Raw genomic sequence first — 13,075 nt, forward strand, 5'->3', positions numbered from 1 at the left:
AGTATTCTGAGCTGTATTAAGCAGGGGGGAAACTAGATAACTGTCTAGATCTCTTGCTATCCTCTCTTACTCGATGAGGTAAGAGGTAGCTGATGAAGCCACTTTGCCCCTTGCTAAAGTTGAGAACGTCTGAGTCAGATCAGTGCCCTGTGTATGCTACCTTGAGTCCTATGGTGGGTGGGATATGAGTGAAATAAAGAAATATGGGCCTGGCCCAACATTTCTGCCTCAAAAAATTCTTAGAAGTGCTTTGCAGCAGTGATGGCCCTATCGTTAGACAGCGGCTTCAGGCGGCAAATGCTATGGGGTGGGCAGAAGCAGCTTTCTGGGTGGGATGGAGCTGCAGCTCCCCAGAATGTGTACCCCTGCTGTAATGGGTCCAACCATTCCTACCAGCAAATGGCTGGGCCAAAGTATATGGTGTCTCAGAGCCAAGCTAGAGGTAGCTCTGGAGACTCACCCCCCCCTCTGTGTGTAGCTGGCATGGTAGTGGGGGAGCCAGATCAGAACCATGTTGGGGGGGGGATTGACCATTCACTCCCATTTTGCTTTGTATTAGGATCAACCACCACCAACATGACTGTTGTTTGCAATGGGAGAACTGCAATGGGATCAAGCGGTGAGACTCCGTGTGGTGCAGTGATGAAAGTGTGGGGCTAGGACCAGGGAGTTGTTGTTGTTCAGTCGTTCAGTCATGTCCAACTCTTCGTGACCCCATGGACCAGAGCACGCCAGGCACGCCTATCATTCACTGCCTCCCGCAGTTTGGCCAAACTCATGTTTGTAGCTTCGAGAATACTGTCCAACCATCTCATCCTTTGTCGTCCCCTTCTCCTTGTGCCCTCCATCTTTCCCAACATCAGGGCCTTTTCCAGGGAGTCTTCTCTTCTCATGAGGTGGCCAAAGTACTGGAGCCTCAACTTCAGGATCTGTCCTTCTAGTGAGCACTCAGGGCCTATTTCCTTGAGAATGGATAGGTTTGATCTTCTTGCAGTCCATGGGACTCTCAAGAGTCTCCTCCAGCACCATAATTCAAAAGCATCAATTCTTCGGCGATCAGCCTTCTTGATGGTGCAGCTCTCACTTCCGTACATTACTACTGGGAAAACCATAGCTTTAACTATACGGACCTTTGTTGGCAAGGTGATGTCTTTGCTTTTTAAGATGCTGTCTAGGTTTGTCATTGCTTTTCTCCCAAGAAGCAGGCGTCTTCTAATTTCGTGACTGCTGTCACCATCTGCAGTGATCATGGAACCCAAGAAAGTGAAATCTCTCACTGCCTCCATTTCTTCCCCTTCTATTTGCCAGGAGGTGATGGGACCAGTGGCCATGATCTTAGTTTTTTTGATGTTGAGCTTCAGACCATATTTTGCGCTTTCCTCTTTCACCCTCATTAAAAGGTTCTTCAATTCCTCCTCACTTTCTGCCATCAAGGTTGTATCATCAGCATATCTGAGGTTGTTGATATTTTTTCCGGCAATCTTAATTCCGGTTTGGGATTCAGGACCAGGGAGACCAGAGTTCAAATCCCCACTTGGCCATGAAACTCACAGGGTGACCTTGGACCAGTGGCAGCCTCTCAGCCTAACCTACCTCACAGGGCTGTTGTTAGGAGGTGGGGGGAGAGAGCTGCTTGGAGGAGGTTATAAATTAATAAACCAACTTCACAAGGGCATAGGTCTTGTCAGGGACCCCTGACCATCAGGTCCAGTCATGTCCGACTCTGGGGTTGCGGCGCTCATCTCGCTCTATAGGCCGAGGGAGCTGGCGTTTGTCCGCAGGCAGCTTCCGGGTCATGTGGCCAGCATGACTAAGCCGCTTCTGACGAACCAGAGCAGTGCATGGAAACGCCGTTTACCTTCCCACTGGAGTGGTCCCTATTTATCTACTTGCACTTTGACGTGCTTTCGAACTGCTAAGTGGGCAGGAGCTGGGACCGAGCAATGGGAGTTCACCCCGTGGCAGGGATCCGAACCGCTGACCTTCTGATCAGCAAGCCCTAGACTCTGTGGTTTAACCCACAGCGCCACCTGGGTCCATGTGGCAAATGTCAGGCCCAATGCCTATGGTCTTTTAGGGGAAACATGGACCCTTACTAAGGAAGGAAAGCAATGAATTGTGGCTTCACAGTTTGTATGTAAACTAAAAGGAACTGGTCATGCACTCAGACCCTATCAAATATAGTACAATCCTAACCATGTCTACTCAGAAATAATTCCTATGGAATTCAGTGGGACTTGCTCCCAGTTTGGCTTGCCGCCTTAGACTGCCTTTTGAAAAAGGGGTAACGAATTGCCCTTCTTTTGGTCAAGGCAACCTTCTACCTCTGTGGGCAGTTACCAGGGTAAATAAATAAACTCTGTTTTCCCACACACTGTGTCAGGCATCATGCTTGTGAGCAGAGATTTTCCCAAGCTCATCCCCTGCCCCTGAACAGGTTAAAGGCCACAAAGGGGCTGGTAACAAGGTCTTTCAATGAAATAATATTACAGGCACTTGGGATTTGGTGGGAGGAGGAGGCCACATATGGCAGCATAACAGCGAGCTCCTCCAAGTGTCAGCCAAGTTACTTCTGTTGTGATGGCCTCGGTAACCTTTGGGTGAGACTTTTTATATGACGGAGAGAGGCATGGGAAGCGTTTGACGGATTTTCACAAGCACACAGCTTATGCCATCTTGAATAATCTGCCTGCGCTGCAAATGTAAAACCTATCTTGGCAAAAAAATATACATTTGCATTAACTTGTGGTGCAACTGGCATACTGGGTCCAAACCAAACATATGGGAAGAGTGCATACTGGGAATGCACACAGTTTGCATGCGGCAGGGTGGATCCTTGGCATCTCCAGATGGGAATGCGAAAGACGTCTTGGAGGGCCACTTTAAAGAGCCACGGAAGTGTGTGGGTAAGGGGAGCAAAACTCTCCCCCTCTTGGAGTTTGATAAATGTATCGCAGCTCTGTGCAAAAGGCAATAGTCTGGTGAGACTGCTGCTTGAAGGGATAAGTAAGGTTTATTGTCCATGGCAAAAAAAGCCATTCTAAGCACAGGTTTTACATGCAACTGAGTTGGAGCCAAGGAGCTGACACTAGCACACATTAGCACAGTGGTTCCCAACCTTTTTTTGGCCACGCCCCACCTAAACATCTCTAAAATCCTGATGCCCCCCACCTTTTGACATATAATTCTTATTATTCAAAAAGTGAACTTCTATTCACATGGAGGAAGCGTAAAAGGCCATTAACTGTTCATAACTCATTCCCCACCTTGGGAACCACACCATTAGCTTGAGGTTACCAGTTTTTCCCCCAAGGAATCCGGGGACACTTTTCAACTTCCCCATTCTGGGGATGGATTTTGTAAATCCGGGGACTGTCCCCGGGAAATGGGGACGTCTGGTAACCTTACATTAGCTCATACTGATACTGACTGAGAAGAAGCAGGAAGGAAGTAAAGCCTAAAAGGAAGCTGCTTACTCTTTTAGTAGTTACTAAAAGAGAAGGAATTAGCAGGGGAACACATTGCATTTCTGTCCTCACTCCAGGCCGCACTGGTCCCCCAACATCTCCCAACCCCACACAAGTTGGTGCAGCCTTCCCTTGATGCTGTGCCAATGGATTCAAGTTAGAAGGAAGGAGATTCTGACCAAACCACAGGAAGAACTTACTCGCGGTAGAAGCTGTTTAACAGTGGAATGGACTCTCAAGAGAGGCGGTGGACTCTCCTTCTTTGGAGGTTTTTAAGCAGTTGTCAGATGGCCATCTGTCATGTATGGTCTAGTTGAGATCCCTGCATTACAGGGGGTTGAACTAGATGGCCCTCAGGGTCTCTTCCAACTTTACAATTCTATGAAGACCCTCTTGGGGTGTTGATGCCGAGAACCCCTCTGTTGTAGGCTCATGTTGTATATATGAGTAAATAAACCATATATCATAAAGACACCACAGTCTCTGCTCTGCGTCATTTCCAAAGGAAACACAAACTCTGGGCAAGCACCTGGAACCCCTGGGATCTTGCACTGCTCGGAGATTGGGATGGTGTGCAACAATACTTAAAACATACCTGACATATTGCAGATACTGGACAAAGCTATTGGAATTGAATTATACAGTAGCATGTTAATGGCAGACCGAGTTGCTAAAGAAAACTAGTTAAAGTTGCTAGTTGCTAAAGAAAACCACATGATGCACACAACTCTTGCTTATGTGAATCGCAGCAGTCGGGATAGATAGAGCAGAGTTTTCTGCATGCAATTTCCCCATCTGATTTTCATTACTTAGATATTCACTCTATGCCTATGCCAGTGTAGACTTCAATGCCTTTTGCCTTGCTTTTAATCCCTTTTCTTTTCTTTTACGGATTGCCCATTCTTGGTCAGCCTGGCTCCGCAAGGTCATTGTTGAGCCTTCTTCTTTGCAGGAATCAGAGGCCTTTTCCCACGCAGGGACTGGGAGACTCCCACCCTTTAAGGCTCCAGCGACTGCGTCATACTGCCCAGCCTGCAAGCCCATAGGCAAACCCTTCCGGCCACAGGGTCAAAAAAATCACCAACCCCTGTTTGCATTTGCTAGCTAGCTGGGTCAGAGATATGAGAAAGATGCAGGAGAGGAGATGGCAGAAATAAATGCACTTCCAGGTCACCCAGTAGGCCTTGTTTACATTCAGAGCATAATCCCATCAGGGCAGTATCTTTCAAATAACTTCAGGATACAGGAGTTGTTTTAAATTAAGAGGAAAGCAGTTGTTAGGACTGATATCCCCAGTTTTGCTAAAGTTGTCCTTTTTTATTGTATGTTCATTATGATTTCTGCTCATGACGATATCATGGTCCCCATTTTCAATACCGTTTGCACATGCTAAGGTTTTGGGGCAGGCATACATACTATACTGCTTCATTTCCAATTGGTGCATTTCCCATAGCTTCCTGCTGAAATCCTGCAACTTTTCATGCCACAAATGCTTGGGGTGGGTGGATGGGTGTTAGTGCTGCTTCTGTTGCACGTTTGCACAAGAGTACCCCTCCAGATAGGGATGCAGGTGGCACTGTGGTCTAAACCACAGAGCCTAGGGCTTGCCGATCAGAAGGTTGGCGGTTTGAATCCCTGTGACAGGGTGAGCTCCCGTTGCTCTGTCCCAGCTCCTGCCAACCTAGCAGTTTGAAAGCATGTCAAAGTGCAAGTAGATAAATAGGTACCGCTCTGGCGGGAAGGTAAACGGCGTTTCTGTGCGCTGCTCTGGTTCGCCAGAAGTGGCTTTGTCATGCTAGCCATGTGACCCGGAAGCTGTATGCCGGCTCCCTTGGCCAGTAACCTGAGATGAGCGCTGCAACCCCAGAGTCGGACACAACTGGACCTAATGGTCGGGGTCCCTTTACCTTTTACCCCTCCAGATGGCAATAATGCAGTGAAACTGGGGAAGCATTGCACAACAACTAATTAAAAAAATGATACGTGAGCAGTCCAGTATAAATCCACTACTATTGCATCAGCATACACAAGCACAAAATCCGCAGTCTTGAGGGATCCATAGACCACAATTCAATCACATAAAGTCATAATGTGGTTCACTCCTGTAGAAACTTCACATGGACACTGATCCTGCCTCTCATTTTATTTCTTTGCATTCATTTGTCAGTTTACTGCATATGCCCGACATGTATCAATCTGTGTCAGGGAAATGATTGAGTTGGATACTCAGGGCTCATCCACACTTTTATGAGAGTATATCATCTATTCAAATTCCAACAACTTTTGCGTTGTGATCGTATTATGTGCCAGTTATTTCTCCTGGGTCTGAGAGCTCTTTTCATTGTTCCACTGCTGTGTCCTGTTAAATCTGATGTTGACCTCTCATTAGGCACTTCAGTTGAAAGCCCTTGACTGCCACAGGCACATTACACTTGTACCTTCTGGTATTTCATATTCCTAATGGGATAGGCTCCTTTACCTGTACAGGAAAGTCCTCTCCAATGCCATCCTTGCAGTCTCCTCGAGACCCATGCCAGAAACTGCTAACTTAAGTATGTGGTCTTCCTAGAGAAGTTTTTATTTTTGAGATTCTGTTTGCATTCCTCTCATCTCCTGTTTTCCCCTCTAATATTTCCAATCGACTTAGTGCTAACCGAAAGAAGCACTAAAGGAGGAGACAGGGTTCTCATGAGTAGATCAAAGTAGCAGGAGGGGACATCAAAGCTGGTGAGAATCCAGGAACAGAATTTGAAATGCAGCAGCTCGGCCTAAGAAATGAAATTAATCCCTGGTGAAGGGTGCATAGGAAATCTTATATATAAATTAAATAAATCAAAGATGCAAAGGCGCCAATGAACACTTGATGGGTTTTTTGTAGCTTTTCTTCACGCAAACAAATGCCCAACGTTGCAGGAGTTCTTTGGGCTCAGAACATAAGATCAGTGGCTCTGACCAATGGCTCTTCTAGTTCAGCATCCTGTTTCCCAGAGAGGCCAACCAGATGTACATGGGAAGCTCACAAGCAGGATACAAAGGTAATCACTCTCCTTGTGTTGAGCCCACTGGGAGACTGCATATAGCCATGACCAGTAGCTGTTGACAGATTGATCCTCCAGGAATGTGTCTAATCCCCTGTTAAGGCCATCTAAGCTAGTAGCCATCACCACCACATCTTACAGAGGCAAGTTCCATCAATGGTTTATGCCAGGGGTCAGCAACCTTTTTATAGCACTTGCTTTTGTCTGTCCCGAATCCTCTTCTCATCAGTTTCATTGGATGACCCTGAATTCTAGATTTATGAGGAATGGAGGGAGAAAAACTCCCTCATCCACTTTCTCCACCCCATGATTGTATTTTCTCCACCCCATTACTGTTGTTGTGGATGTTTGCTGTGCTTATTCTGAAGTGATTTACGTGCTGATGGAACTGCAGTGGACAGGACTTTCTGCAGCTTCTGTAAATCCAGGACTGTCCCTGGAAAATAGGGACACTTGGAGGGTCTTTGATTTTCCATGAACTGCTGTTTGCTCCGATTCAGCAATAAAGAGCAGGTTTGCATGCGGAAAGCGCTGATGGGGAAGGGGAAATTGCTTGGACATGGAGCTGTAATGCGCAGAAGCTGTGCCTAGAAACATGGCACAAAAGGGAGTCTGGATGAGACCCTGGTCTTCCTCCCCTAATCTTGGGGCAGTTTGTCCCTAAATCTCCCCTCTTGCCATCCTGGCACACAGAGAAGCAGTCGTGGGTCTCTCAGCTGCCCAAGTCCCTGCAAAGAATTTTTCAATTACTTCCTCCAGTGGCCCAACCTCTCTGTAGAAATTAGCAGCTGAGATCTAAAATGAAATTGAAAGGATCCAAAGGGTTTTGTGCATTGTTTGTGCAGCTAGGCAAACACAGTAGCTTTCATGAACTAATTAATGAGCGAGGAAAGGCTACTTTGCAATGGGGCCAGGGGCTCACACTGCTAAGAAAGAGGAGGAAAAACAAGAAGGGCAAGAGAAAGACTCAGAAATAGTCACCAGAATAGTGGGCAGTAGCAGTCTTTAGTTATCATCTGCTTCTGGAAAAGCCTTATTTGTGCTTCTTGGGTTCTGGGAATGAATTATAGGTTTGAGCAGGGCATGTCACGTCTGAGTTTTATGGGAGTTCAGAACATTATAAATCTGAGGTCTAATCTAAATTGAGACTTGTGTTGTTTTTGCTAACTACGCAAACCTTTACCCAACAACTGCTGTTAGGGGTTGTGTGTGTCCCTTACAACTAATTTCTGCCACCGTTGCTGTTTCTATACATCATGGGAATGAACACTAGAAATGAAATCTATACATCACTGGAATGTAGACCAGGGGTAGGCAACCTAAGGCCCGTGGGCCGGATGCGGCCCAATCGCCTTCTCAATCTGGCCTGCAGGAATCAGCGTGTTTTTACATGAGTAGAATGTGTGCTTTTATTTAAAATGCATCTTTGGGTTATTTGTGGGGCATAGGAATTCGTTCATCCCCCCAAAAAAAATAGTCCGGCCCCCCACATGGTCTGAGGGACGGTAGACCGGCCCACGGCTGAAAAAGGTTGCTGACACCTGATGTAGACCATATGCCCCCAGCCCTAGAGTTCTTTTGCCAAAGCTCCTTTGGCTGCATCGCCTCTAAAAGGATATCGTAGAGCTGCAAAAGGTTCAGAAAATGGCAGTCAAAATGATCAAGGGGTGGAGCAACTCCCCTGCAAGGAAACAGGGGTGGCGCACCCCGTTTTGCTGCTTGTGGTGAATCGGGAAGTGGCATGCTGCTCTGCCGCTGCCGCTGCCACTGCTGCTGTACTTTACCTGCCACCACTTGCATCACACAATCTGCCACATCCACCACTGGCAGAGAAACAGTGCTGCCATCATCACTGATTTGGGGCAAGATTGTACCAATTTGGGGTGAGATCTTGCCCAAAATGGGTGCCAGTGTTGGTGCCACTTCTCCGTCACTGATGGAAGCAGCAGGGCAGGTGGGGCGCCTGCAGGGGTGATGCCTCACAGAGGCTTCTGCTGCCTGAGGCAGTGCCCTCACCCTGCCTAATGGCTGCGCTGGCCCTGTGAGGAAGAGCTTTTAGCATTTGGGAGTCTGAGTTTAGAGAAAAGACAAGCAAGAGATGACATAATAGAAGTTTATACAATTATGCATGAGATATAGACAAAGTAGACAGAGAAAACTTTTAACACCACAACTTGTGGAGATCCAAACGCTTTACCCCTTCCCCGTTTTTTTACACCATCATACTATTATATAGTATATACCAATTAGTGAAAACAGAATTAACATAGTCATTATTATAATATCCAATTAGAATTGGTGAGAGAAAGAAACAATGACCAGCTTGCTACTTCAAAAACAAACATTTGTTTCCGTCCTTGTTCTGCTGAAATGCTAGCATCTTCAGAGAACTTCAGAGAACTGAGAACCGTAAACTGTCTTCTATTCCCCCAGAAGAGCAAAGAAAGAAACCCACCACAATACAGAGCTTGACCTCTTCCTTTCCCCTGAGGTCTCCCTCCAGACCACCATACTTGGCTATGGCAGCCCCGCACTTTCATAATTTCTCCTTTGCTTGCAACGCTTGTCTCTTGCCATATCTTAAACCGAAGGAGTTCCAGTTGTAGGTGGAGAGGTCATTCTCCCGTTCCACCAGCAAGGCCCCCTGTGGGACGGAGACAACTCTGCTCTTCCCTGGAGGCATCCCTTGCTGTCGCTGCTGCTCCTGCCACTTGCCCAGAAAAGGTGGTGCGGACTTCCTTTGTGGACATGGGATGGCATCAGCCCAGTGGCTTGGCTTGGCACTGTTTTTGGAAAGTTCCCCTAGGGAGAATGAGGAAGAGAGAGAGATAGAGAGAGGGGGGGGGATAGAAAGAGGGGATTTGAGGCTCACTGTTGGGGTGGGGTGAGAAACCTGTTGAAAAATAAATTTCGAAGGGTTTGCATTATCCCCTTCCCACCATGAACTTTCACAAATATTGAGGCATATTCAAAACAAAATCGAAAATTCTTTCTAGTAGCACCTTAGAGACCAACTGAGTTTGTTCCTGGTATGAGCTTTCGTGTGCATGCACACTTCTTCAGATGCATGCACACGAAAGCTCATACCAGGAACAAACTCAGTTGGTCTCTAAGGTGCTACTAGAAAGAATTTTCGATTTTGTTTTGACTATGGCAGACCAACACGGCTACCCACCGGTAATTGAGGCATATGGAAAGGCATGAGAAGGTAGAAAGCTGCCTTATGTCATCCCATTGGCCCACTTAGCTCAATATTTTCTATACCAGGGGAACTCGTTGCTCTCTCTATGTTGGCTGGGACTGATGGGAGTTGGAGTTCAACATTTGAGGGCAAGAGTTCCTCATCCATGGTCTACATTGACTGACAGTGGCTCTCAAGGGTTTCAGTCCTTCAGATGCACTGGGCCTGAAGCTGGGACCTTTTGCATTGAGACACAGTTCTCTCCCAAAGCGAGGCACGTAGGTGGTAAGTACATCTGCGATACCCACACCTTCCTAAGAATTAGCCACATGGACTGCAGAGTCCACAGTGGTCCCCTGCAGACTGGCATAATGGGGTTCAGCATGGATTAATGCAGCCCATGTTTGAAGACAGCGGAGATCAAAATACTGAAATGACACTCCTGATCTTGGAATCAAGAGCGCAGATTACCGTAAAAGTAGGAATGGGTCACAACTGATACCACTTGCTACCTGTATGCCAGGAGTCCTTAAGAAGGAAATAGCTGTCAGCTGGTTCTCCAAAGGGAGCGCTGAAGAGTAATAGGAGCACCAGCGGGGAATGGAACAGGCTCATCCTGGGATGTAGCAGATCTGAAAGGAAAGATAAAGGAAAGGAGAGCAGGTGGGGAAATGCTGGAAGAAAATGCAGCAGAAGAACAGTGCTGGCAGGGTGAAAAAGGCAGCTGCATGGCTTTCTTGCCACAGATCTCTAAATCACAAGGACATACACAAGAGGAGGAAAGAGGAGGAGATGGCAAGGGGAGGAAAGGGAGGCTGCTGATGGTGTGACAAGGCTTGAAATATTGCAGTTAGACTTTTGTGGTTCAGTTCCTCTCAGCCTCAGTTACCCAGGGACACCGTTGAGACAGCAGCCCCCTGAAAGTAGAGATGGGTTGGCCATCAAGCATTTTAATCAAGATGTTGTTGGGCTCCAGCTCCCATCCAACAAGAGCAATGGGAAGGGATGATGGGAGTTGTAGTCCAGCAATAGCTGAACGCCATAGGTCCCCCAATCCTGGTCTAAATTAACCAAGTATAAAGACAATGGCATTGTCAGAAGAGTCCTCTCCATCACTACTTTTGGTGTCCTTTCCTATTGTTAAATAATTATAATTACTTTTAAGTCTCTATTGACCTGTCAATATTTTGTTTTAATAGAAAAGGTAATGTGATATGTTTGCAGGAAAAGATTTTCTTCATTATATTTCCTTTTCCATTCAAGCCAGCAAATGCTTGTTGTGAGAACAAGCAGAGCTGGGGAAAAGGTCCAGGGAAATGACACCAGTTACCGGTACTAAAGAAGGAAATACAGTGGCCGACTCAGGGGGACTGAGTCAAAATGCAAAACAGAGCCTTGGAATCTTGTTCAGCAATATTAGAAATACATCAAGATCTGGAAGGTTGCAACTCCTCTTTCCTGTTTAGCTAAATTTGATAAGCATGCATTGTGTATGATTTGAATCATCTTTGTGTGTAGGAGCACACCAGTAGGGGATGTCGCCTGCACATTGACCAGTGGATTATACTAATGTGCCTGTTATGTGCCTGATTGATATGGTGAACAATGAAAACTCATGTAACTTTGCAAGGGGTTTTCAGCTTTTTAGAAAAGTTCTTTCCAGGGCGAATGTTTCCCCACTGTTCCCCACCAAGAAGCCTGATCCTCTTTTCCTGTTGCAATGTCCTGCCTTTTTAAGAACACTTTACTGTGTTCTTCAAACATGCGATATTATGCATCTTCTCTCTGTAATGATTGCAGTTGGGAAACTGAGTCTGACAAGAGAGGGAGACTTGCTTAATGCCACTCCCCCACACACCCCTGCCCCATGACTTCCAAAGCTGGGGTGAGATTTCATAGAACCATAGAATTGTAAAGTTGGAAGGGACCCCAAGAGTCATCTTCTAGTCCAATCCCCTGCAATGCAAGAAACTTAGCTAAAGCATCCATGACAGATAGCCATCCAAACTCTGCTTAAAAACACCCTCTGTTTAAAAACCTTCAAACACCAGCTGTCAATAATGATGATGATGATGATAAAAAACCCACATTAGTCTGTGTTGAAGCCTGTGAGAACTCATGGACCATAGACACAAAAGCAATAATCATATTCTTCAATACCCACTGATCATGCAACAAGTTGGCTAGGTCAGGAATTGTGACAGACTCCACAGACCTGGAGATGAGCACCGCAACCCCAGAGTCATCCGCAACTGGACCTAATGGTCAGGGGTCCCTTTACCTTTACCACAGTCCTGGAACTTACATGTCTATGGGTCACAGAAGAAAACAGGGCATACGGAGTGGGAAAACCCAGTCCCTCCACCTTTGGGAGTAAGGAGGTGAGGGTTTTGTTCAGGAGGTACCTCTTCCAGTCCACATTTCCTCCTTCGGCATTTTGCTATGATCCTTGATCCTCTAGACATGATTCTCAAGTACTCTGCAAACCCAAGTGGGGTTAAACAAAAAACAACTTGGAGAGCAGAGAAGATAGATCCTGTTCAAATTTTAAATGTTCTAATCCAAAGAGGATAATTAAATTAAAGAGAGAGAATGGTTTTGTTATCCCCCCCCACAAAAAAGTTAAAGGTTCTTTGAAAATAGGATTGCTATTCATGGTATGGAACCCTCATCCCACTTTCAGAAAACAGGTTTGTCAGGTTTTTGTATTGTTTCAAATCCTGTCAAACCTGTTTGGCCAGAAACAAGAGTGGGACAAAAACAAAAACAACAACAACAACAAAAGGTATGTGTGGATACCAATTGATTCCTGTCCCAAGCTTCTTTCCACTCTTTAAAAAAACCTATAATTTGTATGCAGCTTTAAACAGCAGTCATTCATATATATATATATATATACCGGTATATATTCATTCTCATATATATATATATATATATATATATATATATATATATATATAGTTAAAATTAATGTAGGCAACATGCGGGGGGCGGGGAGTACATTTCATTCCTTTAAAAAGCAATCTACCTCTTCCAAAATGAAAAAGACATATGCAACCCAGACCTATGAGTTGCTTGCCCTGGAGCAAATCACATTCATTTAATGATGCTTACTCCCATGTATACATTTGCATACATTTTAGCCTCACAGTGCAATCCCATTCATGTTTATTCAGAAGTGAGCCCCATTCAGTTTAGCAGGACTTTCTCCCAGGTTAGTGTGCAAGTGCAGCCTGAGGCTTAAAGTTCCTCCCTCTCTACTAACCTCAGTTCTCGTTTAGATGTTCTTGCCAAGACTCCTCTGCTGCTTCTGTTTGATCTCTTGAAAGGAGGAGAGCACAGCTACTCTTTGGAGTCCAGGTCCCTCTCAAGTGCTGTATAACCCACCA

General features: G+C 45.9%; 1 protein-coding gene across 1 annotated transcript; it reads right to left on the reverse strand.

Moving 5' to 3' along the window:
• Positions 1–8,996: 8,996 nt before the first annotated feature.
• KISS1 (KiSS-1 metastasis suppressor) lies at positions 8,997–10,382 on the reverse strand. Its single transcript, XM_033151023.1, has 2 exons — positions 10,199–10,382; positions 8,997–9,307 (listed from the first exon to the last, which is right to left on the reverse strand). The coding sequence occupies exons 1-2, from the start codon at positions 10,299–10,301 to the stop codon at positions 9,042–9,044; spliced, it is 369 nt and encodes a 122-aa protein (XP_033006914.1). The 5' UTR covers positions 10,302–10,382; the 3' UTR covers positions 8,997–9,041.
• Between the last annotated feature and the right edge of the window lie 2,693 nt (positions 10,383–13,075).

This window comes from Lacerta agilis, chromosome 6 (assembly GCF_009819535.1).
Source record: "Lacerta agilis isolate rLacAgi1 chromosome 6, rLacAgi1.pri, whole genome shotgun sequence".
In the NCBI taxonomy this organism is placed as follows: Eukaryota; Metazoa; Chordata; class Lepidosauria; order Squamata; family Lacertidae; genus Lacerta; species Lacerta agilis.